Raw genomic sequence first — 24,789 nt, 5'->3', positions numbered from 1 at the left:
TCACCAGTGACAGCACACACCGCTCTCCTCATTTTCCCAACCAGAACCATCACCAGCGCTCGCCATGTTAATCTTGAAGAGGTTTTCCATGGTACAAAACCGAGCACTGAAGGTGACATGGTTGTGCAGGCTCAGATGACTCAACCAGAGAATACAGACACTTCTGGTAAACAGACCTGTACCAGAAGAGCCTTATTCAGGTTTTGAGTCAAAGATGAGCAACACTCTACTAAAGCTAGCGCTTTACCACCGCAGAAACGAGGAGATGCATTCATTGAGGTCTTCAGCGATTATCACAAGATCTTCGCCCGGGACTCGCATGAAAGGGGGTTCACAGACCTCCACCTGGTACGAGTCCCCACTGACCTAGTGGCATCACCATCTTCTGTACACCAGTACATACTCCTTCTAGCTTCATACACGGTAAAGTGGTTCTGGACCACGAAGGTGGTCCCCATTCAAGTATCAGCTAGTTTCTTGCTTTGGCAACCGCCAGTCCACCTGGAACCGGTGCCAGTTCGGCTACTTAGACCCATCATCAGTGTCTACCATCCTTCTCCACACAATGAAGAGTAACATTGCTGCTCACAGCAACCTCATCTATGTAGATGACTTCCTCACTGCACATTTAAGGAACATTTAGCCGCAACACGACACGTCCTTTATCAACCTCTGGAAGCAGGAACCAAACATGTTCTCAGCACAGTTCGGGGGTGCCGCACCAAAGTTGAATACATCGGGCTCATAGGTGGCACTGATGGGACTGAACCCCCAGCAGGGAGAGTTCCCGCCATTCAAAACCTCAGAGCCCCGACTAACGTGTCAGAACTTGGGAGCCTCCATCTTGACACAGCCACCCCAGCTACTGTCCTTCTTCTGGACCAAGAGTTTAGCCACTGGAGCCTCCCCCCTTCTGTCGACTCAGACAGAGGCACACATGCCACACCCAGTGTCATGGCTGCCCTGTACAACATTTTGGTAATGGAGGCCAACCTCCATTCACCATACCACTCCCAGTGATCTTCCAAGGTAGGCCGAGTAAACCACAGCACCACCCACATACCCCGGTATGGTAACAGTGGTGGTACAGATGGAGATGGGAGCCTCCAACGGGTGTTGGTGACCAATCGGTCCACCATACACCACTCCACAGGTTCCACTCCCTCCAAAAGAATGACTGGTAGAGAAATGACCTTTCACTGCACCTTCTGGACCAGCCAGAAGAGGTCAGTGTTGTCATGGCCTGCACTGCAGAGCCACTCAATCCGTTTACTCCCTTGGAGCCTATTAGCTGAATTGATCAATTCCTGGTCATTATTGTGTATTTATTGTTGACAATTCACTGGTTTGTAACAGTTTGCGCTGGAATCTCACACATTCCCTATTAATTAAGTTTGTTTTATTTTGCACAGGAATATTAACTAACTTAAATAACCTTTTTTACAACAAGACTGATATTTTGGTATTAGCTATTTCCAGTTCAGCTGGTGGTGCCTGTCAGGGTTAGTGGAACTCAATTGCACAGCAGACAAGAAGCTTAGTTCAAAAGTGTTTAATATAAAAAAATTGGCAGAAGTGAACTCAGGGAGTCCAAGGTCAAAACCAGCACAGGCGATTGAGAAGGAAATCCAGGAGGAGAAGTCGGGCAGGCAGGAGGTCAGAACACAAAGGCAACACGAGGAAAAATGGTGGGTATGAATGGTGTGAGAAAGCAGACGAACTGGCAACCAGAGCTACAAGAGAGGGGAACTAAATACAAACGCTAATGAGAATTACAAACAGCTGTGACCAGGAGGAGGAGGCAGGAGACCACAGAGGCGGGGTTAAGGCAACACAGGAGGGGAGGAGCAAAAACTCTCAGGAAGGGAGGGGTGAGTGAGAGCAGGACCATGACAGTATCCCCCCCCCCCCCCCACAAGGGCTGGCTCCTGACGGCCCAGGCAGGTCCAGGTGGGTGTTGTAGAATTCCTGGATGAGGGAGGGGTCATGAATATGGGACCCATGAGCGCTCATCCAGCCCATATCCCTCCCAGTCCACAAGGAATTGGTGACCCCTCCCACAACGCCGGACCGCCAGGAGCTTGCGGACCGTATAAACTGTCTCACCACTGTCCAGTATCCGGGGGGGTGGAGGGGTTTTGAGGCGGGGACCAGGGGACTCTCTGAGGTGGGTTTGATGTGGGAGACGTGGAAAGCGGGATGGATCAGGATGTTCCTGTGGAGTTGGAGACGTACGGCCACGGCTTGATTGTTTTGGAAATAGGAAAAAGGCCAAGGAATCATGGGGTTAACTTGCGTTATGGTCCCTGGAGTCGGAGGTTCCTTGTGGAAAGCCACGTGCGCTGCCCTGGCCGGTAGTTGGGTGCCTTTGAGCAACAATGGTCAACGTAGATCTTATGAGATGCTGCCGCTCAGAGAAGATGCAGGCGGGCTTGGATCCAGACCCTGCAGCACCTCCGAACCAGGGCAGCCACCGAGGGAACATGAACCTCCTTCTCCAGGGCTGGGAAGAGTGGGGGCTGAAAACCATAAACACAATGAAAGGGTGAGAGTTCAGTCAATGCAGAGGGAAGAGAGTTGTGTGCATACTCCAGGCAGATGTTTTTGGACCAGGAGGAGGGTTGTTGGTGGGACAGGAGACGAAGGCCAGTCTCCAGGACTTGGTTGAGACGCTCCGTCTGTCCATTAGACTGAGGGTGGTAGCCAGAGGAGAGACTTGGGGAGGCTCCGATGAGAGCACAGAACTCCTTCCAGAAATGGGAGGTAAACTGGGGGCCACGATCTGAAACCACATCCTGAGAGAGACCGCGAAGCCGGAAAACATCAAGAAGGGCTCAGCGGTCTCTTTGGCAGTGGGTAGTTTAGTGAAGGGAATGAAATGAGCCATCTTAGAAAAATGGTTAACTACAGTGAGGACGGTAGTTTTGCCATGGGATTTGGGATGTTACGGCCGAGAGCTGGTGCGTGGGGCTTGAACCCAGAAGCAGACCAGGAAGCAGAGCAGGTGCAATTAGCAGTGGTTTTATTGTAAACCAGGACCGGGGAGAAGAGGAAGTGGAGACTCCAGGATGCAGAGTACGCAGGCGGAAGGACGGCAGCAGGGAGGTGCTGCACGGCGAGGAGGCTGGCCGAGGACTCTTGGAGAGGGAGTTGTGGAATGTCTTCACTCCTGTTACTCCTCCAAGAGACATACTCTTCTGGCACCGGACCCGCCTCCCTGCAGGGTTTAAGAGGTGGGAGCAATCAATCAGTTGATTACCTGCAGGAGCGTCAATGAAGGCGGATCCGGTGCTGGAGCGAGGTGTGGATCCTCACATGGGAAGTCCAGTGACAAAATCCAAAGCGATGGGGGACCAGGGACGAGAAGGGACAGACAGAGGGAGGAGATTTCCCACAGAGAGTAAAGACGGCCACGAGGAATTGAGGTGCCAGGCTGCAGGTCGATGGCACAGTCATAGGGCCTGAGGCAGAGAAGTTGCCCGGCGCTTAGGAAACACCTCCAAAAGATCGTGATTGCAGGCCGGGATCTTCTCGAGGTCCAGGGATGGTGTGACAGAGCTGGTTTCCGGGTAAACAGTGGAGAGCTGGGTGGAGTTCTTAGAAGACAGACAGATCTTTGCACTGGGGCCCCCAGCTCCTCACACGTCCTGTCACCCAATCAATACTGGGGTTGTGCTGTTGAAGCCAGGGGAGGCCCAGGACCACAGGGAATTGTGGGGACTTAAATAGGTGGAAGTTGGTGGACTCGGAATGACCATCGGGAAGCCTAACCTGTACTGGCTGAGAGGTCCAAGTAATCCAGGACAAGAGGTGTCATCCAGGGCGTGAGTCTCAATGGGGGGGTTGAGGGGGAATGTCTTCAATTGGAGTCTCTCAGCCAGCTGCAAGTGCACAAGGTTAGCCCCGAAGTCCACCAGTACTTCCACCTGTAGGGAGACACCAAGAGTCCAGAGAGTAACAGAGAACACAGGACACTGGGAGTCTTTAAAATCTGAGATCGAGTGCAGTGACCTCGGCACAAGACTTGCCTCGCATCGGACAGTTGGTGAAGCGGTGCCCAGGTTGACCACAGTAAGTGAAGAGCCGGAGTCTGAACCATCTCTCGCACTCCTCAGGTGTTAGGTGCATCCGGTCCAGTTGCATAGGTTCCTCTGTGCAGGAGGAGGAGGCCGATGCAGGAGGAACAGAAGGCAGCCGATGAGGGGGCAACGGTGGTCGTCCATGAACTGATGCCAGAGCTCACGGATCGCTTCTTGAGTCCTGAGGCTGGTTTCTGCAAAGGTCTTCTTTCTGTTTGAGGGAGTTTTTCCTGTCCTAAGTCGCAAATAAGTCTGCTTGCTCATGTGGGTCCATTGGGTTTTTGTCTTTTCTCTTTTAAAAGACGTTAGGAAAGACTATGTTGTATGTGGTGCTATATAAATAAAGTTGAATTGAATTGTGAAAGTGGAAAGGTGAAAAGGATAAAGGATACAAAAGATAATAATGACTCCCACATTGTCTTTGTCTTTGTCTTTGTCTGCATTTCTTTTTAAATGGTAAATGGACGTCACTTATGTATCACTTTTCAACTGCATGAGCAGTGCCAAAGCACTTCACATTATTAATCACATTCACACAATGACGGAGGCTGCTGCCATGCAAGGTGCTGTCAATCCATTGGGAGCAAGTTGAGTTCAGTGTCTCACTCAAGGACACTTCAGCATGTGGGCATGGGACTCAAACCTGTAATATTCTCAGTGGGAGCCAACTGCTCTACCAACCGAGCCATTCCGCCCCTTTATAAGCATTTTAAAGTATATAGCTAGAGATACAAAATAACCCCCCCAACCCCCCCTGAAAATCTTTTTTTTTTTTTTTTTTAATGAAAGTAATCAATGTCATATTTTTACTTATGGAAAAATAAGTTTGGTATTATTTGATTAAAAAAAATGTTGAATTGTGCACAACAACAAAGTTTTGACTGCCTGTGTAATTTGTGGGTTTCCATTTGAACATAAAAGATAAGTGATCGTGTTTCTGAATTTTATATGCATCACAGGCCAAAGAGCAAGGGAAAGCAGAAGCAGACGAGATGATCAGCAAATTGGAGAAGGTAAGTTACTTTACTTGGACATGATGGTGGAAACATCTAGTATCTAATAGTATCTAAATGCATTATTATTATTATTATTATTAGTAGTAGTAGTAGTAATAGTAATTGTGGTCAGTAGCGTGTGGTAGTGTTTCAGTCAGGGCCAGCAGTAACACAATCCTATCTTGCTGTGAGCTTGCTATTTGCCGTCATCACTCCAGATTAGCAGATAATAACAGAGCATCATCACCACCAGCCCATGAGTCAATCAGTCAAACTCATTTCAATGACAACAGCAAGGCTTGCGCTAGAAAATCTGTTTGCCCGAGGGCGTTCTGTCAATAATGAATCAAAATCTGATTGACCGATGAGACTGTCACTCAACATTTTAAACCAAAAGCAACGTCCAGCTTCGATCAGAGGTGAGCAATGCAGTTACTGCTAGCCCCAGCAGAGGAAAGGAGCTGTGATGCTTTTAGAGGACATAGGAGATTTGAGCTCCACAAAATATAGTCGTTTTCTGGACGAGGTTGCAAAAGTCACTAATTGATTCCAGACGCCGATTTCAGAATCACTTTTTAATTATATAAAAAAAGAAAAATAACTTTTAACAGGGCGAGCAGTGCTAGCCCTGCTGCCCCTGACTGCACACCACTGATTGTTCTTGAGAGTTCAAGTGAAAACTTTTTCGCATTTTCATTTCTAAAGAGTTTTGCATTTGGACAGCAACGCTCTGAAAACAATGTCTGTTTACATGGCAACGACAGAAGCAGTTAAAACGATGTATTTAGCATGCCAGGCCGCAAGTTGCAGCTGTTGATTGTTTTTGTAATGAAAACCCTCACACATGCTCCCAGTCAAAGTGTATACACTATACACTTTGACTGGGAGTCATGACCGTATGAAAAAACCCGAGACACATTGGGCTGTTTGAGGCATCAATGAGCTCTGACTTCTGGTGGCAAAACAACATTAAGGAGCATCACAAGATAGTGAAGTTGGCTGAACACATTACTTTTCAAAGGTTCATCCATCACATTTCATGCATAGCACATGAAAAATATTCAGTCAAGCTTTCCTGTGTGTATCCATGTAGCCATCCATCTGTTCATCTTAAGGTTTCCATAAACTCTTTATTTTATTTGTCTTTATGTGTGTTTCTTTATGTTAAGCGTCTTTGAATGCACCAAAAAAACCCTATACAAGTTTGATGTATTATTATTATCATTAAAATAAATCATTAATGTCTCTGAATTGATATGATGAGCATTAATGTTTAAGAGACAGAGGTATTTGGGCAAAACATCATTGAACTGCTGATGACACAGTGAGTCATCTGGCTCTTGAGAGTACGAAACTTCAAAACATTCAAATTCATCAAAAGGGAATTTGTGTTACGATTTTATGAGGTTTTTGTGAAACTTCTCTTTAATCTGAAACTAATACTTATATATATGCTTTTTTCTTTTTTTTACAATAATACATATATGCAATGTCATATATTGTATACAAATTATTATTTGCATGAAAAAACTGACTACACGTGTACAAATACACATGTGACTGGCAACATGGCTCGACGGCACCACCTGCAAAATTGAGAAAATTAAGCCCCTGCATCACGTTTCACCTACAGCAACGACATTTATTACACATATGTAGCACACCAAGGAGCACACAATGGTCGATTATGCACATTCCAACAACAGAAGGTCGGCTATTTTGAATAACATGCTGAATCTTGACCAATTCCAGCTCAAACTTTCTTGAGTGAAAGTTTGACATTTTGCCATGGAACAGGAAGTGCAGTGTAAAAGGTCTTAACATGGCCTGATCGGCCTCAAACTTGACATATTCATCACAGTCACAACCATTCGATAACAACCATCGCACAATGTTACCTGATGGAAACAGAAAGTTGGGTCTACATAATCTGTCCTTGCTCTGACTGACTTCACATTCCTCATGCTTCATTGGACAACATATGTACCGTATGCTCAGTCCAATGTCTGCAAATAGCGAGGACCCGTTCAAGGCTGCTTGCAGCTTTCTTGTAAATGGTTCCAATGTGTCATACACTGTATTGATTTATACCAAGATTGTTTTTTCCTGCTTAAATGTTTGACTTAATTTTGCTTGCTTCAGATCTGGGAGTGTCTGAATGATGTTTGAGTGAACGAAGCTAAGTGTGATCAGAAGGGATGAGTGAAGATAGACAAATGTAAGTCATGTTAACAAAAGGTGACATACTGTATGGCGGTAACTTGATTTTTCTCTTCAGACCAATGCTGAGCAGAATTCAAAGATTCAGGATCTCCAGGACAAGCTTGCCAAGGTAGAATATTTGTTTTGGGAAGATTTATGAATAATTTATATGAGCCTGTACTCCAAAATGCTGGAGATGTAACACCTTTGTTCACTTTCAGATGAGGGTATGAATGCCTTCTTTACTCTTCCTGACCTCTTCTTTTTCTCTGCATCTCAACCCTTCACCTGCAGTTGACAGCCAAATTGAGTCTACAGCCAGAGAACAATTCGGGTGTTTTTTTTCCTAAAAACTAGAGTTAAAGCATGATTATCAGCAATCAAACTGTTGTGCATCATTAGCAATGCTAATTAAAGTGCCTTTTTCCCCTAAATGAACATAATTAGAAGTAGCAAGCCAAGATTATATGCGCTTCTTCAGCTGATATTCAAGGCCTTGAAAACTCGTGGCGCAATATTGGTTTAATATTGATCTTCTCATACGTTTAAATTTGTGTATACCAATATATATGCACTTCTTAAGTGATGTGTGCTATTCCACTGTGAAGGCATTGAAAGCCAGTGCTGAAGCCACAGACCTCCTTCAGACTATGAGAGTGGCCAAAGAGCGCATGGAGCGTGACCTGGAGCGGCTGCAGAACCGCGAGGACTCCAGCGACAGCCTGCGCAGACGTCTCCGTGAGACTGAGGTAATCTGCACTCACCCGTGTCCTCAAAATGCTGCACCAGGTCTCACAGCAATGCAGTGTGTATGGCAGAAGTGCTCATCAGTTTTACTAGTGTTTGAGTATACACAATACCAAAGGACAAGTGCAAATATTAACCTTCAGCTGCTTGTTTCAGCTGCTTGTTTAAACTGAGTACTGATATGAGTACTTACAGCATTTATACTTTATCACTTCCCACCTCCAACATCATGTCACTTTTGTATTTTATTTTATTTTATGCTGCATCATCCTCTTCATAGTTAAAGGTGTTGCATAAATAAATCTGGCTGCAGTATCTGCAAAGTACAGAGAGCCCATATGTTCTCTTTAGTAAACATGTTTTTGCATGTCCTGAGGAACATTTGTGCTGTGAGGGCATGCTAGCATGTTAGATAGCCTTTGTGTTCATGTGATTTTTGCATTTGCATTTGCTTATTTGTAATTAAGTTACATAAGGTGAGGTTAAACCAAAACATTTTTCTTCTACAATATCTTCACATACGGCTCACCATAAACAATGAGACTTTCACCTAAATCCACCCGAGTTCGAGTTACAGTAAATGAACATGATACTGGACAGCAGGGCCGAAGCTCTTGTATTTACCGTGTTGTTCAGCAGAATGACAGTGACTGGTAGCATGAAGCTCACTGGAGTGCATGTGACATTTTTCAAATTGATTCTCCACTGGTCGGTCCTTCCTGACGCTCAGTGTTTACACAAAGGAACTGTGTCTGCACACATAAGAAGGCATTGACACTGTCAGTCCCGGTGGGGAAATGTACAAATATGAACCAATTCAGATTTTTTAGTCATTATGTGGCACAGATCAAATCTGCTATTGGACAATTCATTTCAAAGCAGATATAAGACGCATGTGTTTAGATATTTTTGAGATTGGATACAGGCCTTGTTCATATGTGGAAATACATCAGATATGTATCGGATATGTAGGATTTTCTTAACGTCTCTAACATCAGATCTGTCACTATCTCATTTTGTCAAAGACATGTTCCAGTGGTAAGGCACCTGCTCACAAACGAATGTAAAAATATGATTAGAAACCTTTATATACCTGTAAGTTAAATATTGCAGAGTTTTGTCACACTTTTCACACCATTAACTCAGGGAATAGTGCTTTGTGTCCATGTTAGATATCACTGTGGCCCCCTCATCAGTCTAATCACAGACAACATTCACAAACCTGTTTGTCACATGAGCTTCTCTTTACTGAACTGTTGTGTTCAGTGGGAAACGGGACCAACTGGCTCTTTGAGCATTAAAGGTTGCCGACCCCTGCTCTAGACTATTACATTTGTTGAATTGCTTAGGTTCATTTTGATCTGAGCATCTGAGATATGGAAATATGCAAGGGGTCACAGCTCTTTATGCAGCTCTAAAGACTTTTTACACATTTGAGATATCAAATGAGCTCCTTGCGTAAAATATAGCTTTGAGTAAATATGCATTTCAGGGGTAAAGTACCAACAAACCAAGTAGATGTAGCTGCTACAGTATGTGTCTGTTTTTAATGAGAATATACAGCTAATTGCTGTGTGTGTCATAATGTAGCATCACTCAAACATCTGTTTTGGGCTTTTTGGGGTCCTGTGGCTCTACAACTGAAAGAAATGAACAGAACCCCCAAAAAGAGGAAGACAATGCAACGATCGGCCATAACATTATGACCACTGACATGGGAAGTGAAATATACTGATGATGTTTTTGCTATGGCATCTGTTAGTGAGAATTAAAGAAGAAGTGAACATTTTTCCTCAATGTTAATTAGTGGTCAAATATCCAGTCAAAGCATTTCCTCCACCAGGGGTGTCAAACACAAAATGTTCAGGTTCCACAAACAGACCAGTTTCAATTTGAGTGGGTCAGACCAGTAAAATAGAGTCAAAATAACCTTTAAATTCTAATGTTGAAGTTTTTCTTTGTTGTGTTGCAGAGTATATGGAACAGAAATGTCTATATCTTTGCAAAACCGAACAATTCCGATCCAAAATGACTACAATCACAACATGAAGTGAGATTTATTGGCACCTTCTGGTGCAAAATACAGTGAAATGTCCAGAAAACCTCTCCCCTACCGATTGCATTCTGGGTGTTTCATCCCAGCATCACGGTTCTCTTCTGGCTCTCGGTGAAGGCAGACACTTCTCTCTTCTCTCCTGATCTCGTCTACCCTGCTTGCCGGGTTCCTGGAGGTCCCTGTGTTTGGCCATTCTTTCCATGGAGGATGTGGAGGACCTCTACATATTGGGTTTAACAATAGCAGGTATGCTGCTGATTGGAGCTGGCGGCTTTCTGATCTATCGCAAAGTTGAGAAGACGGAGGCAGCTGCATCGGGAAGGCTGCCTGTCGTCACTGAGGGACTGTGCCGAGCTTTGAACGCTCAGACTCATGTGATAAACGCACTCAAGAGTACGACTCTTGAACGTTTACGTGAAATTGGAACCATCTTAGAGGAAGTTAAAACTCGGCTGGGAAGCTAAAAATATGGCCACGATTTGGAGCAGCATGAAGACCAGAGACACTGAAGGTTGAAAGATAAAGCTGAATCGCCTGAACGAAAACAAATCTAATCTACATTTCAGACTCCCAGACACCCAGTCGTCGAGGCTGTGTTTCGTCTTCAACTCTCCTGGATGTGAGCGTGGAACCTCCCCCTCCTCTTCTTCCCTGATAAACCCCCTCACACCTGGCCCACTGGAAGCTGCTCTGTTCTGGACTCAAGGCCTTCTCACAACAACAGAACTGGACTAACTGCAGAAGCAGTACTAACAGTACCTTTCACCGTCTTCGTCAATGGCTGCGTGCCTGTTGTGCTGTGCGCCGAGACACCTCCTCCTAGTGGCGGGCTGCAAAACTCCCCTTCACATATCCTAAGTGCTGTCTCGAGAATATGTTGTAACCTGTCTGTGCTGATGCTAACTGTGCCTGAGGTGGATTTTTTTTTCCCAATTACAGACTGTCCTCCTTAGAGCACAGTCTGTAATCTGTCTTTTTTCCCCTCCTCTCCTCACCTCTTGTCCTTCTTTCCACCAACTTGCTATGCAATTTCGTTGTACCTGTTACAATAACAATAAAGACGATTTTGATTCTGGTTCTGATTCTGATTCTGATTCTGATTCTGATTCTGAGTAGCCTGCGGCAGTTAACTCCCCGCACCGCCTTGTGGCTGCTCATTATGACCTACAGTAAAATACACAATCCTAATCCAATGTAAGGCTACTACTACAACACATCAAGACATCACTGTGCAACTTCGCCATCAGATAATTTTCCAGTGCTTCCAACAGGTTCACAGAGAACCAGATAATAGGAGGCTTCAAAGCCACAGGCCAGTCACTAGTCAGCTTAAAGCGCCAACAAAGAGTATGGAAGCATCAGAACTGGACTGTGGAGCAAGAGGAGAAGGTCAAGTCATGTTTTCTTTCACATCACTTGTGTGTGTGTGTGTGTGTGTGTGTGTGTGTGTGCGTGCGTGCGTGCGTGCGTGCGTGCGTGCGTGCGTGTGCGTGCGTGCGTGCGTGCGTGCGAGTGTGCGTGTGTGTGTGTTTCCTGGAACACTGGGGTGCATGATGGGAGAAGGCAACCCCAGCAAGTTGCTATGCTGCTGGAAACCTCCATCATGTGGATCATCTACCACCAACCGAAGATCATCCTTCTCTTGAAATGTTATTCCCTGGCGGCTTCTCTGAGCCAGATAATACACATACAGATTTCAGGAAAGAGCTCAAAGAAACCGTGCCTTTTCTTGCTTTCTGCAGGATGGCAGGAAGACCCTGGAGAACCAGGTGAAGAGGCTGGAGATTGTGGAGCGCCGGGAGAACAAACTGAAGGATGAGATCCAGAGCAAAGCCCAGCAGATTCAACAGATGGCAGATAAGATCCTGGTAACCCACCTTTCATTCCCTGCGCAGAGCTAAAATAATAAGACGAGGCGTGAGATAAACATAGTTCATTGTCATTTCTGCAGAGGAAGTGCAATTTTACGTAATGATTCTGAGGGGGAAAACTCATATTTATCATTTATTTTATTTATAGATTAGCTTCTATGTAAGCCAGAGTTTTTCTATGCACAGAATAAATCATTTTGCATAATATTGTGTCCTCTTGATACCCCTACACTGGCATGACAAAACCACGCAAGTGCTTTCAATTTGGAGGTTGTATTAATGTGGGTGTAAACAGACTGATTGATTAATGCTTCCCTTCTCTTGGTGGCACCATTTGGTCACGTCACTCAATATCCTGCATAGCCGACCACTAGTTTTAACCTGACCACATGTGGTTGGTTGGTTGGTTAGTCACTCCTAGACCATTTATAACACCCAGAAAATTCCAAAATTATCAGAAGGCAGACAAATAAAGGCTTCCACCAATGTACTCCCATCGGTTTTCCTTTACAACCATTCCATAGACAAGATTTAGATTCTAACTACCATTACAAACACAGTATTGTCATCGCATATACTCTGCACCCCAACAGAGAAAAACATATCATTTCAAATTCAAAGGTGATTGTGGCTCTATTTTACCGGTCTGGGCCGTTCAAGATGAAATTGGCCATGGAACTAAAATGTGGTTGACTTGCCTGATCTACATGATCCTTTTTCTTTTTCAGTGATTTTGGCTGTTTTTTGCCTTCATGAAGACGTTGACTGATAACATTATGCAGCTCACGACTGATTTGTACTCTTGTGAAGGAGCTGGAGGAAAATCTGCGAGAGACACAAACCTCAGCCCAACGTTTTGAGACTCACCTGAAGCAGAAGGAGAAGCTTTACGATGACAAGATAAAGGTTTGTATTTAGAAAACACCAGCACTCACACATCAGGCGGTATACTTGTGTGCTTGGGGGAAGAGCTCTGCTGTGTTGAGCAGCTTTGCCTCAGTTGGGTGAGTTTGTTGGTCGGACTCTGTGCTCAGGAGATCTCCAGTATGTCGTCTTCACACTGTTTGTGTCCTGTTGACTGATGTCCTGGTTACTGTTCTGTGGGCTGCCTGGCATTGAGCAGGTACTAGAGGCCCAGATGAAGGCGGACATGGCTGATAAGGAAATGCTGGAGTCCAGTCAGAGCAAATATGAGGAGGAGGTGCGGGAGAAGTGCAGCATCATAAGTGAACAGAAAGCGGTAAGAAGTGACCAGCTTGGAAACATTATTCAGGCATTTTTTTTAAACATTTGTCACAATGACATAGATTCTCTGTTTGGAATGACATTATTATAGTGCATGAAACATTAGCACATTCACAGCCACCATGTGAATGAAATGATTATTAAACACAAGTTTCCATTCCTGTTCAGACTATAAATGCTATGGACTCAAAGATGAACAGTCTGGAGCAGAGAATTGCTGAGTTGTCCGAGGCTAACAAACTGGCAGCAAACAGCAGCATCTACACCCAGAAAAACATGTAAGTACTTAAAAACATTAGATCACCCTTATCTAATCACGTCTGAGTAAAACGGCATTTATGCACTTATTAACCTTGATGGTAACCTATTGGAAAGGTCTTATTTAGAATGCTATAGCCTTTGTATGACAATACTGTGCAGTGCTGCTTTATTGCTCCAGTCAGAATCCAGAAAAGAAACAAACAAGCTTGTCACCAAAATGAACTAAGAGGAGGATTAAATCAAGCTCAGCAGCTTCAATGTATTCCCACAAAATCACACTTCACGGCTCGTTCTCTGATTCTCTACCTCTTTGGTGTTTACCTCAACTAACTATTGTTATAAAACTCTCAAGTTACTAATAGCAAGTCTGTTTCACTGAAATGGGGCAAGGGAGGCTCATTATTTATCCATGGAACTATCAAATTAAGAAAAAGGTCCTAATAACTTATGTGCTGAAGCACACTTCTTAGGGTCCATTTACAAGATTTCAAGTAAAAATAGAAAACCTTTTGAAAACGGCTTCCAAGGTGGGACTTTTTGAAAACTGAGGAAAACTATGTGGATCTTTTGGGCAGCAGTAAGTGTGATCCAGGCCTGTTTAGTCAAGGCCTTCCATCAAAACCCCTTGCTTTGACTACTTGACCACATTTCAAACTGTGTGAGAAACTGCTGTTCTTGAGTGGTTTCATTACAAAAAAAAATACAAAGAGCACAGACTAGTGGCCAAACATGCTAACTACATTGTTTTCAGCGTTCTGCCATTTCTGTGTAAATGCGAACCTCTTGTGAAACGAAAATGCATAAATTATGTATTTTTACTTGAAACAATGTTGTGTAAACATAACATTTTTTTTTACCTTCCAGCTGTGTCAGTAAGTGAAGTCGCCTCAGCATCTCAAAGTTTTCATGCATTTTCTCTTCAGCTTCTCCAATTTGATTGTGTTTAGATGCAACGTTGGGGCGTTTTCTTTCTTCCCGGTTACTCCCGAATGCTCCAAAAGCTTTCAATATACTGATTTCCAAAAGGGTGGGGGGTGAAGAGAATGCTACACTCTAATAAGGCTTTTCCACCAGAAAGAACCAGGTTGTAGTTCAGGGCCAGTTCTTAAATGAGCTCCGCCAAAGAACTGGTTCTTTTTCCACCGTTAACGGAGTCAAGCAAGAGCCACGTCATTGTGTCTCTCCAAAACGTGATATGTCACGGATTTCGCCGATCAACACTGACAGCGCTCATATAGAAAAACGAGGAGATGGACTGTATTCATCTGTTTGGTCCGGGTTGCTCCATCTAGTCTGTCCTGAACCTGGGATTCAGACCAAAGAGACAGAAAACCTTTAGTCTCCTTGTTGCTCTCTTGGTGTTTTTTTTACATCCGTCTTGTTTTAGTTTGGCGCCCCGGAGTGGCCAGAGAGAGAGAGAGAGAGAGAGAGAGAGAGAGAGAGAGAGAGAGAGAGAGAGAGAGAGAGAGAGAGAGAGAGAGAGAGTGAGAGAGAGAGAGAGAGAGAGAGAGAGAGAGAGAGAGAGACCTGTGAATGAGCTCGGGGCTTATTTTTCAACATGTGGGCATTTCATAGTGAAGTTCTGCTCCTTTCACTTTATTTCTGGATGTTTCTGAATCAAAAGCTTCAGCATCAGGAGGAATGGAGGTGTAGAATGATAGAATGAGGAATGGAGGTGTAGAATGATAGAATGAGGAATGGAGGTGTAGAATGATAGAACGCAGCTCTACAGCATTAAAAGGCACCTTTAATGGTTAAAAAATCCAAGCATTCATTTACAGTAATATTTAGTTAGTTTTTCAGTTGCCGATGAGCCAAAAGTATCACTTCATTATAAAGTTCTGTGGTAAAAAACAGTGGAGCGTCTCGTAGCGGAGCGCAGCCTCACACTGCATTGCACAGCAGCTGCAGCGGCTCAGCCTGCGGTCATAACGCGAAAAAATACATGAAAGTGAAGTTAATTACAATGATGTTTTGATGAAAACAATGGAAAACTACTTCTAAATTCTACATCACGCTGCTGAGGGCACAGTGGAGGAGCTCTGCACCTCGAGAGCTGCGGTGCCGCGATCAAGGATTAAATGATCTCATTCCCTCCTATTATTAATTTCAGGGAGTGACTGATTACATTGTTCCAATGCTTTATTTAAATTTTTTTCTCGATAACCCCTTCAAGGCTCTTCTGCCTTGTAAGTCGCGAAAACTCCAGCAATAACTCCGCCCCCACCTGATGACACGCCTGGCTCCAGCCTGGTTCCTGGCTGGCCCAGCAAAGAAGTGGAGTCAGGGTAGCACCGGTTGCAATAACGTACTGTAAAATATCTATCGCAAATAAATCCATCCTCACCGCCGTCACATTCGTTCTCGTTCTATTGGTCATCGTGCAATCCGTGTTGCATAACCTCCCATTAAGACCATCCAATGTGTGTCTTTCTCAGGAAAGCCCAGGAGGAGATGATCTCAGAGCTTCGGCAGCAGAAGTTCTACTTGGAGTCTCAGGCTGGAAAGTTGGAGGCCCAGAACGCCAAACTGGAGGAGCATCTCGAAAAAATGAGTCAGCAAGAGCAAAACAATAAGAGTCGGGTGATGGAGCTAGAAACGAGGCTTCGAGAGGTAGGGTGATATTATCGGAGTCTGGAGTTATCAAAGAAGACTCCTGTCTTGATAGACTTGGATATCAGAGTGCTCACAAGTGTGTCACACAACTGGATTTAAGTTTTTGTTTTTCTAATCATACCCAAACATTGTCATGTCATGCCAGAGATTTACTCAGTTTTAATATTGGGATATATTGAGAAAATATCACAATATCAACACAATGGATATTTCTAAGCAACAGAGACTTCACTTTTGTTTTCCAAATAGATAAAGGGCCCGTTTACATGGTAAAGATTTCAAGTTGAAAACCCCCCCCAAAAAACAACTCCAATAGAGAAAATGTTTTTAACCAAAACAAACCATCCAGAAGCATCTTGGTCCTGACCAAAGCCAAAGCCAAAGCCAAAGCCAAAGCCAAAGCCAAAGACAAAGACAAAGACAAAGACAAAGACAAATCCAAAGACAAAGACAAAGCCAAAGCCAAAGCCAAAGACAAAGACAAAGACAAAGACAAAGACAAAGCCAAAGCCAAAGCCAAAGACAAAGACAAAGACAAAGACAAAGACAAAGACAAACACAAACACAAACACAAAGATTGTTAGATCAGAAATCACTTTATTTTCTTCACAAGTTTTTGCCTTATTTAACTCACTGAGTGGAGGTATTGGGGAATATTTTTGCAAGCTCATCACAAAGACTTTTTACTCTGAAAAATAGAAGAATCATTTGTAATGTCATTTTTTGTGAACACAACAATCCATCACTATTTATACAATCCAAAACTTTAAAATTAATGGAGATTGTAGAGTCTTAAACTATGTCATTGTTGTATAAAGCCCAGAATGTCTTATCGCTGCGTAACATTCACAAATTGTTCTTTGCAGGGATGAGCGAGTACACCACTCTCTGTATCTCTTCAACCATCTAATTGGGCCTTTCCACCAGGAAGAACTAGGAGCTAGTTGAGGGCCGGTGCCAGGGCCAGTTCTTAAATGAGCACCACCAAAGAACTGGTTCTTTTTCCACTGTTAACGGAGTCAAGCGAGAATCACGTCATTCCAAAACATGACACGTCACTGATTTCGCCGATCAGCACTGACAGCGCTCATATAGAAGAACGAGGAGACGGACTGTATTCATCTGTTTGATCCGGGTCGCTGCATCTAGTCTGTCCTGAACCTTGCATGCAGACGAAAGACACAGAAAACATTTACTCTCCCTGTCGCCCTATTGGTGTTTTTTTTGCGTCCGGAGCCCCGGAGTGTACAGGAGGAATGGCGATCAAGGATTAAATTACCTCGTTCCCTCCTATTGTTAATTTCAGGGAGCGACTGATTGCATCGTTCCAATGCTTTAATTTAAAAATTTTTTCTTGATAACCACTTTGGGGCTTTGTGTTCATTGTAGTTTTCAGAAAGCCGCTTCGAGTCTCTTCCGCGTTGCGCCTTGTAGCGAAAACTCCAGCTGTAACTCCGCCCCCACCTGACAATGTGTCTGGCTCAAGCCTGGTTCTTCGCTGGCCCAGGAAGGAAGTGGAGCCAGCGAAGAACCGGTTTAGACTCTGTTAAGTACCGGCTTGGGCCGTGGAAAGACAAAGAACTGGTGCTAACTTTGGCCCTGGCTCCGAACTAGCCCCTGGTTCTTTCCGGTGGAAAAGCCCCCTAAATGATCTGTACCCGTATCCATACTCGGAATGGGCGGGGTATGGGCCGGACGTGGGCGTGGCTCCATTGGAACTGGGTGGGGCTTAAATCCGTACATAATTTTAAGTCTGAAATTGCTATGGATTGATCAGAAGTTGCTTTATTTATTGTTTATATGAAAACTATTTACAGAACAGCCTCAGAATTGAGATTCAATGTTTTATATATAAAAACACTATATACTATATACAGTATATAAAGCTTTTTTAGTGATGTGTGTGAACCTGGTGATTCATGTAAACATCCAGTGGTGACAAACAGGGAAATAATATGTCACCTTGTTCACTGTGTTCTTCTCAAAACCACCATGTTCAGTATGAGCAAAGTTTTCCAAATTACTTTACATCACCAGCCACACTAAGAGCAAGCAGACGGTAATAAAATGTGTAATTTTTTTTTAAAACGTGAGCAGAGTGGAGGCAGTGGCCGACGTGACACGAGCCGTTTTCAGGTCTGTCTTGTCAAATGCACCACGTACGTTACGAAACAAGTTCACCAAGTAACTTTAAATATCATACAAACCGAAAGAGAGCCGAGCTGAAGAACACCTGAGGAGGACTTTGAAGGGAGCAACACTCACTCTCTGTGTGTGAGCTGCCTGCAGAGATGTGTCAGGAGGGGCGGGCTCTGTGTGTGACCGGCCAATCAGAGCGTGAAGACTGTCACTTACCAAATGAGGATTTTCATTCAGCACGAGCATGGATATTGACGAGTAAACTCGTATTATAAAAAATGCATTTTCTGGCTCATTCCTCATTCTGTGAAAGAAAGGTTATGATTTAAGGGACGAGTTACAGTTCAAGACTCAATTATCAAACTTACTTAAGTTCAAATAAAGAAGTGTAGATCCTTTCCTGTGTCGTTCAGGTTTTTATGACCACATTTGGGGTTTGTTTATATTTGTGTTTGTGTTTATGGTGTTACATTGATTGATGGATGAGTGTTAACTGTTGATGTTTGGGTGTATGAATGTATTGAGATTGATGGTAAATTAGGAAGAACATATTGTTTGACTGAGAAATAAAGTTGATAACAGACATGTAAAGTGGTAGGATTACATAAGTTGACACTTCTCACTACCTTTTGAACGTGTGAATCCAGATTGGCACGCTTCCAAAATAGATTGTGTTGTCTTCTACATTTTCTTCTACATTTGGATGTTTCTGTCTTTTTTCTTGTCTGTTTGTTTCTTTCCTTTACATGTTTGAAATAAAGATATATATCAAAGCAAACATTGTAAAAAACGTTTAGATCTGTTGAATCATTTATGTAGCTTCCTGTGTTTTCTTCCCTATGATGAGCAGAAACAACCAAACTGTGATGTCAGCATGTCTGAACTGCCTCTTCTTCACCCGCCTGACCCTGAATGGCTTTTTTCTGTCTCCGCTTTCTCTAGATCGGGCTTGAGCATGAGGAACAAAAGCTGGAGATTAAGCGTGAAGTGACAGATCTGACCCTGTCTCTGCAAGAGCGCGAATCTCAGATCAGCAACCTACAGGCAACTCGCCACGCTCTGGAGAGTCAACTGCGGCAGGCCAGGACGGAGCTGGAGGAGACCACGGCCGAGGCCGAGGAGGAGATCACCGTGCTCAGAGTGAGAACCCGGCAGCACTGGTGGACCGGTATCTATGATGCCCCGCAGTCTAGGCAGTTAAATCTCTCCCCTTTTCTCTCTTGTCGTCCCTCCCAGGCACACAGAGATGAGATACAATGCAAGTTTGATGCCCTGAGAGACAGCTGTTCGGTAAGCTGCTCAGTGCTCCTTTTCTTTCTTGTTGCTGCTCCTTCAGTCTTTCTCAGAATATGCAGCTTCTTTTGGGATTAGATCACACATTATCACATTCAAAAACACATCTCTGTCTGCGTTTGAAGGGTACAATATGAAAGATTTATTGACATTTTAGACTTAGAATGAGATGTGTGTGTGTGTGTGTGTGTGTGTGTGTGTGTGTGTGTGTGTGTGTGTGTGTGTGTGTGTGTGTGTACAGGGGAAAATGTATCCTTCAGCCTCATGGTATAATCCAGTGACCTTTCTCTTGAGGGACCCACATTTCTGGCATTGTGAACCTCTGCACAACTCTTCTGTTTCTCTTTAACCCAGTTCATCTTTCTGTTCTTCCATTCATCAACACGCAATGTAAATGGTTTATAACGGCTTGAATATGGGGATATCTGGCTTCCTTTGCTCTCCGCACTGCCTCCGTCCCTCCATGTGGACTCGGTGTGAGAAAACCAGAATAATGGAGATAATTACGGCACTGTGGGTGTAGTAGTTGGCTCTCCTCTGGACTTGAGCCTTGAGGGGCTGCATATGCCAAGTTTGTATGTTCTCAAGGTGTTTGTGGGGGTTTCTCGAGGTTTCCTATTGCTTCAGGTTCATTTCTGACTCTGAAATTGCCTGTCGACGTAAATATCAATGTGTGTGACTACAGATCTGCATTGGCTGTGATGGACTGGTGATGTGTCCAGTTTGAGTTCTGCCCAGCAACCATAAATTACCTCATGAGATGGATCATTAATTGAGATGAAGTATCCCTTTTTGATTGATTTGTGTATTTTTAAAATTAAAAATCTTACATAATGTACCTTTTAATTTATTCACAATCATCTGTTCCCATTCCTCCTAATGGAGGATTAATTTGCAGTTTGTTTGTTTCAATGATTGTGCACGGATAAATAAAGGGAGCTCATTTCAACAAGACAGGCTTGGGTGGAGGCTTCCATTATCCTTGTTTTTGTTGTTTGGCAGCTTCACTTCCTGGTCTGATTTATTTCTTTTGTTTGACATTTTTGACTGTGTTATGTGCAGAGTGTTACCTGGACACACTGTGGTTTATACACCAACACAAAGTTTCCAATTCAACACATGACGAAATTAGCCAGAAGAGTTTTAAACCTACTTGATTGCTTTTTTTTAATCATGTGAACAGCGATTATTTTATGGTCAGGCGACTTGTAATGGTGGAGTCCTGCTATCCCACTAACCCTGAGAACTGATGTCACATTAAAAGGAACTGAGCACATCGTGAATAAATTCCAAGGCTAATGTGGTCTTCGTTCTGTTACGGTGTGTGGAGTTCTGAAACCTAGAAGCAGACCAGGAGGCAGAGCAGGTGCAACTAGCAATGGTTTATTGATATTGCAAGACCTGGGAGATGAGGAACGGAGACTCTGGCGTGGAGAGTGCACAGGCGAGAGGACTGCAGTAGGGAGTGCTGCACTGTGAGGAGGAATGGCCGAAGACGCTCGAAGTGAGAAGCCATGGAGTACATTCAGGAAGCAGGTGACTCGGAAGAGAGACACAATCGTCTGGCACCGGATTCGCCTCACTGCAGGGCTTAAGAGGTGGGATCAATCAATTAGCAAATTACTTGCAGGAGTGTCAGTGAGGAGGATCCGGTGTTGGAGTGAGGTGTGGATCCTCACAGTACCCCCCCCTCAACGGTCGCCAAGTCCGAGTAGAGACACAGCTGGTTCTGGATGCACCGGCATCGTTCTTGGGGTTCCAGACGGGTCCACCCTAGCTGCATCGGCTCATCTGCTGACTCGTCGGGAGCTCCAGTGCCCGACGGGAAAGTCAAGGACCTGGGAGCCAGCTAGGAGGAGGAGAGTCTGGCCGGGAAGGATCAGCGGTCGGCACGCTGCCACCGCCCCTCCCTTAGCTGGTTGTCCAAGCGGATGGATAGTGAAATGTGCGGGAGGAGGGTTCGTCCCAGGTAGCCAGTTGGTCTTTGAGTCTCCGAGAGACCCTGGGTGTAGATTCCCCGGAGAGCCTCATCATGCCACCCATACTGCTGCGCCAGGATCCGGAACTCGACCGAGAAGTCGGCTGCTGACATGGTGCCCTGGGATAAAGAGAGAAGCCGCCGTGCCGCCTCCCCTTTCTTTACCGGTTGATCAAAAACTTTTTTAAGCTCCTCGGTAAAGCGGGCCCAGGTCTGAATAACTGGTGAGTCGTGGTTCCAGAGTGCCGTCACCCACCGAGCCGCCTTCCCTCGCAGAAGGTTCGTGGTGGACGCGATCTTGGCCTGATCAGAGAGATACTTAGACGGCTGGAGGTCGAAGACGAGGCGGCACTTCAGCAGGAACTGGTCACAGGAGCCCAGTTCCCCGGCGTTTGGTTCCGGTGGGGGAACGAAGGGCTCTTTGCAGGGAGAGGAGTCGTCCAGGTCCTTTGGGGAGTGAGTGCCACCGGGATTTGACGTGGGATTTGAAGCGTCCGTAGAAGTCTGTTGGACTGTTGGACAAGCCACTGATGAATGTCGTGGATGGAGGCAGCGAGCGCGTTCATTTTGGCTGGGAGCCAGTGCATGGAGTTCTGAAACCCAGAAGTGGTGGGGGATTGTTGTATTAGCCCTCTGGCCCTCACTGAAGCACCTGACTCCCACATTTACCTGCTACCATCAGCCGGTGGGTGTGAGGACCCCCACAAAGTTGGTTCATGCAGAAAGTCCCTTAGCACGTCCAAGGAGTACAAGAGCGATCTCCGGCTCACCAACCAAGTTCTGTCAGGACTCGGTCGTTGCATGTTGGCCACTTTCCTCTGGCTCCTACCGGGAAACATCTGACCTTCACACTTCCACCTCAAAAGGCAGCTGAGATCTGAGACGCAACTGGTCGATATCGAGCAACTTTCTCCTCGGTGGCCTTTTGTAGGGTGTCTGTCTCTACTTGGTATCTCACGATGACGTTAAGGACAAGAATCGTACCGTCTTTCGTGCACACCAAGTCGGGGATCCTGAGGCCGCCCTCAGGTGTCGTCACTCGGAACTCCCTGGTCGCCTTCCATCTGGTCCGTTCTGCCTCAATGGCCAAGAGGTCACAGATCTTGTGGTGCCGGCGTACCTGGCTTCCCTTGACGGAGGGACACTGCCCCAAGATATGTGAGCAGGATTCCAAACTTGCCTGACAGCGCCTGCAGGCTGCTCCATTCTTATTCCGCCCTCGGGATAGGAACTCCCTGGTGGGGTACATGCCCGCCCTCAGCGCCAAGCCTGCAATGACGTGCCTCTGCTTGAACCCAACTTTTGCTGGATCACACAGCCATGAGTAACTGGTCTTGTCACCTCAAAACTGACTCGCGCCCACACCCTGAACCTGCAGTTCTGACCAGACCTTGTTCTCTTCCTGTCTCCAGTCCTTCAGGGCCATAGAGCTCTCAGCAGCATCAGAACCATTCTCAGTTCCCAGACACGGAGCCTCATCGGGGTCCTCGTCCACCAGTTGCCACAGCCGTTGCCATTCAAATCTCTCTACTCTCCTGACAGTCATTTGTCTCGTGCATTGGTCCTCGGATCTGGACAGCCATTGTATTCGTCTTGCCTGTATTGATGGGATGAGAGCAGAAAGCTTCACGATGCCCAATCCTCCGTCTTTGTTTCATGAGTAGAGTATTCCATTGCATGTCGACTGCACCAAATGGAGCCACTCCTTAGCTGCCTTTCTCACCCTCTGATCGAGGGTGGCCAGGGTGGTTGCTCCTATGCTGCAGTGATCGGCCTGGTAGATTAGCCTCGGCAGAGCAAATTAGTTTAAAACCTTCACGCATTGTAATGGCTTAAGAGGGGCTTTCTTGATCCTCACAATCCATTCCTGAAGTTGCGGAATCAGATACGGTGCCTCAATGCCTCGCCTCGGGCCCACCCAAATAACGAACTGTCTCACCCGGTACTATCATTTGTAGAGGCGTTCCACAGATTTCCCAGGGTTGACACCCGTTAACCACCAGCTCATCTGCAAATACCAGCGTCCAAATCGATTACCTATTCCACCCCAGGTCACCCTCAGCTGCCTCCAGTGTCTGGATAAGGGGATCCAAGGCAAGGTCGAAAAGCAGTGGGGACATTGGATCACTTTGCTTTACACTAACCTTCAAGTTGATAGGGGAGGTTTTGACTCCGTCGCTACCAACCCTCATCACACAGTCCACATATGAGTTGCGGATCAACTCAATTACATGGCTGTCCAACTGTCTCTGTTCCAGAGCACACAGGAAATGTTCATGGGAGATGGAGTCGAATGCCTTCGCGAAGTCGACGAACACTACTGCCAGAGGTTCCCCGGTCTGCCTCGAGTGCCTGATGACCCCGTTCAAGATCATCAGGTTATCAGCACATCCCCCGAGGAGGCCAAGTAACCCCGCTGCCTAGCATTTAACGTAAGGCTCTCCCGAGCCTTCTCGCTACAATCCAAGAGAACAGCCGTAGAACCAGGGAACCAATTGTGACCGGGCGCCACCCGTTGACGTCCTTCAGCTCGTCTGCATCCCCTGACTTCAGCAGCAGCTTCACCCAGCACTCTTTGAAAACCTTAGAGATGACCCCGTGGACCAACCATGTGGGGTTTTTTGCATATTCATTTCTAAAGAGTTTTGCAAGTGTGAGTTGTTCCCAGTTCAGCAGAGCCTTTTTGCTGATCCTGTGTGGGCCAGGGGCCGAACCGTTTTTCATTTCGGTTAGGTTTTCGCTCACCTCAGATGCTAGGATCGGCTAATTGTCCGTTTCCGTACTTGACTGGAAGTCGCCCAAGCCCTGGAAGTGTCCCGCCCCTCCCTCCCATCTGTCTCGAAACGTTTCGTAGAGCTCGTCAATGGGAAGAGTACACTCCATGCTCTCGGCGCCGTCCATAACCTTCGTTGCTCGGGCTCCTTGCCAGTCTCTGCGCCCGGCAAAAAAAAAACAAACATACAAAAAAACCCACAACTACAATGCCTCATTCTGTGGGATAAAAAAAGCCAAAGAATCACCTTCAAGGGGAATATTTGAGTTACTATGGTGTTTAACTGCTGTGAGTCAGACTTCAGCTCATTTGTGTGTTTTGTCGACATAATCAGAATCAGAATCAGAATCAGAATCAGAATCAGAATAGTTTTTATTGCCATTGCTTGTAAACAGGTTCACAAAGTAGGAATTTTTCTTGGTGAGATGTGCAACATTAAACATAACAACATATACACTTGGTTTAGATAAAAAAAGCTAAAAACTTTAAGCTATAAGGCTTTAGGAATATAAAAAGGAATATAAAAATAAAGAA

At 45.3% G+C, this 24,789-nt stretch overlaps 1 protein-coding gene across 1 annotated transcript in view; it reads left to right on the top strand.

Annotated features, from left to right (window-relative positions):
- Positions 1–24,789, top strand: part of citb (citron rho-interacting serine/threonine kinase b) — a gene marked incomplete at both ends in the record, with an annotated part of 183,710 nt that overhangs the window by 59,331 nt on the left and 99,590 nt on the right. Inside the window, 10 exons of the mRNA XM_080499233.1 lie at positions 5,039–5,092; positions 7,353–7,406; positions 7,885–8,025; positions 11,822–11,947; positions 12,761–12,856; positions 13,074–13,190; positions 13,364–13,473; positions 15,895–16,069; positions 19,154–19,351; positions 19,448–19,501. Of these exons, the coding sequence (XP_080355359.1) occupies positions 5,039–5,092; positions 7,353–7,406; positions 7,885–8,025; positions 11,822–11,947; positions 12,761–12,856; positions 13,074–13,190; positions 13,364–13,473; positions 15,895–16,069; positions 19,154–19,351; positions 19,448–19,501 (1,125 nt within the window). The remainder of the gene's footprint in view (positions 1–5,038; positions 5,093–7,352; positions 7,407–7,884; positions 8,026–11,821; positions 11,948–12,760; positions 12,857–13,073; positions 13,191–13,363; positions 13,474–15,894; positions 16,070–19,153; positions 19,352–19,447; positions 19,502–24,789) is intronic.

Source organism: Blennius ocellaris (assembly GCF_963422515.1).
Source record: "Blennius ocellaris genome assembly, chromosome: 7".
NCBI lineage: Eukaryota > Metazoa > Chordata > Actinopteri > Blenniiformes > Blenniidae > Blennius > Blennius ocellaris.
The sequence above is the reverse complement of the archived record's forward strand: the minus strand, read 5'-3'. Positions and strand labels throughout refer to the sequence as shown.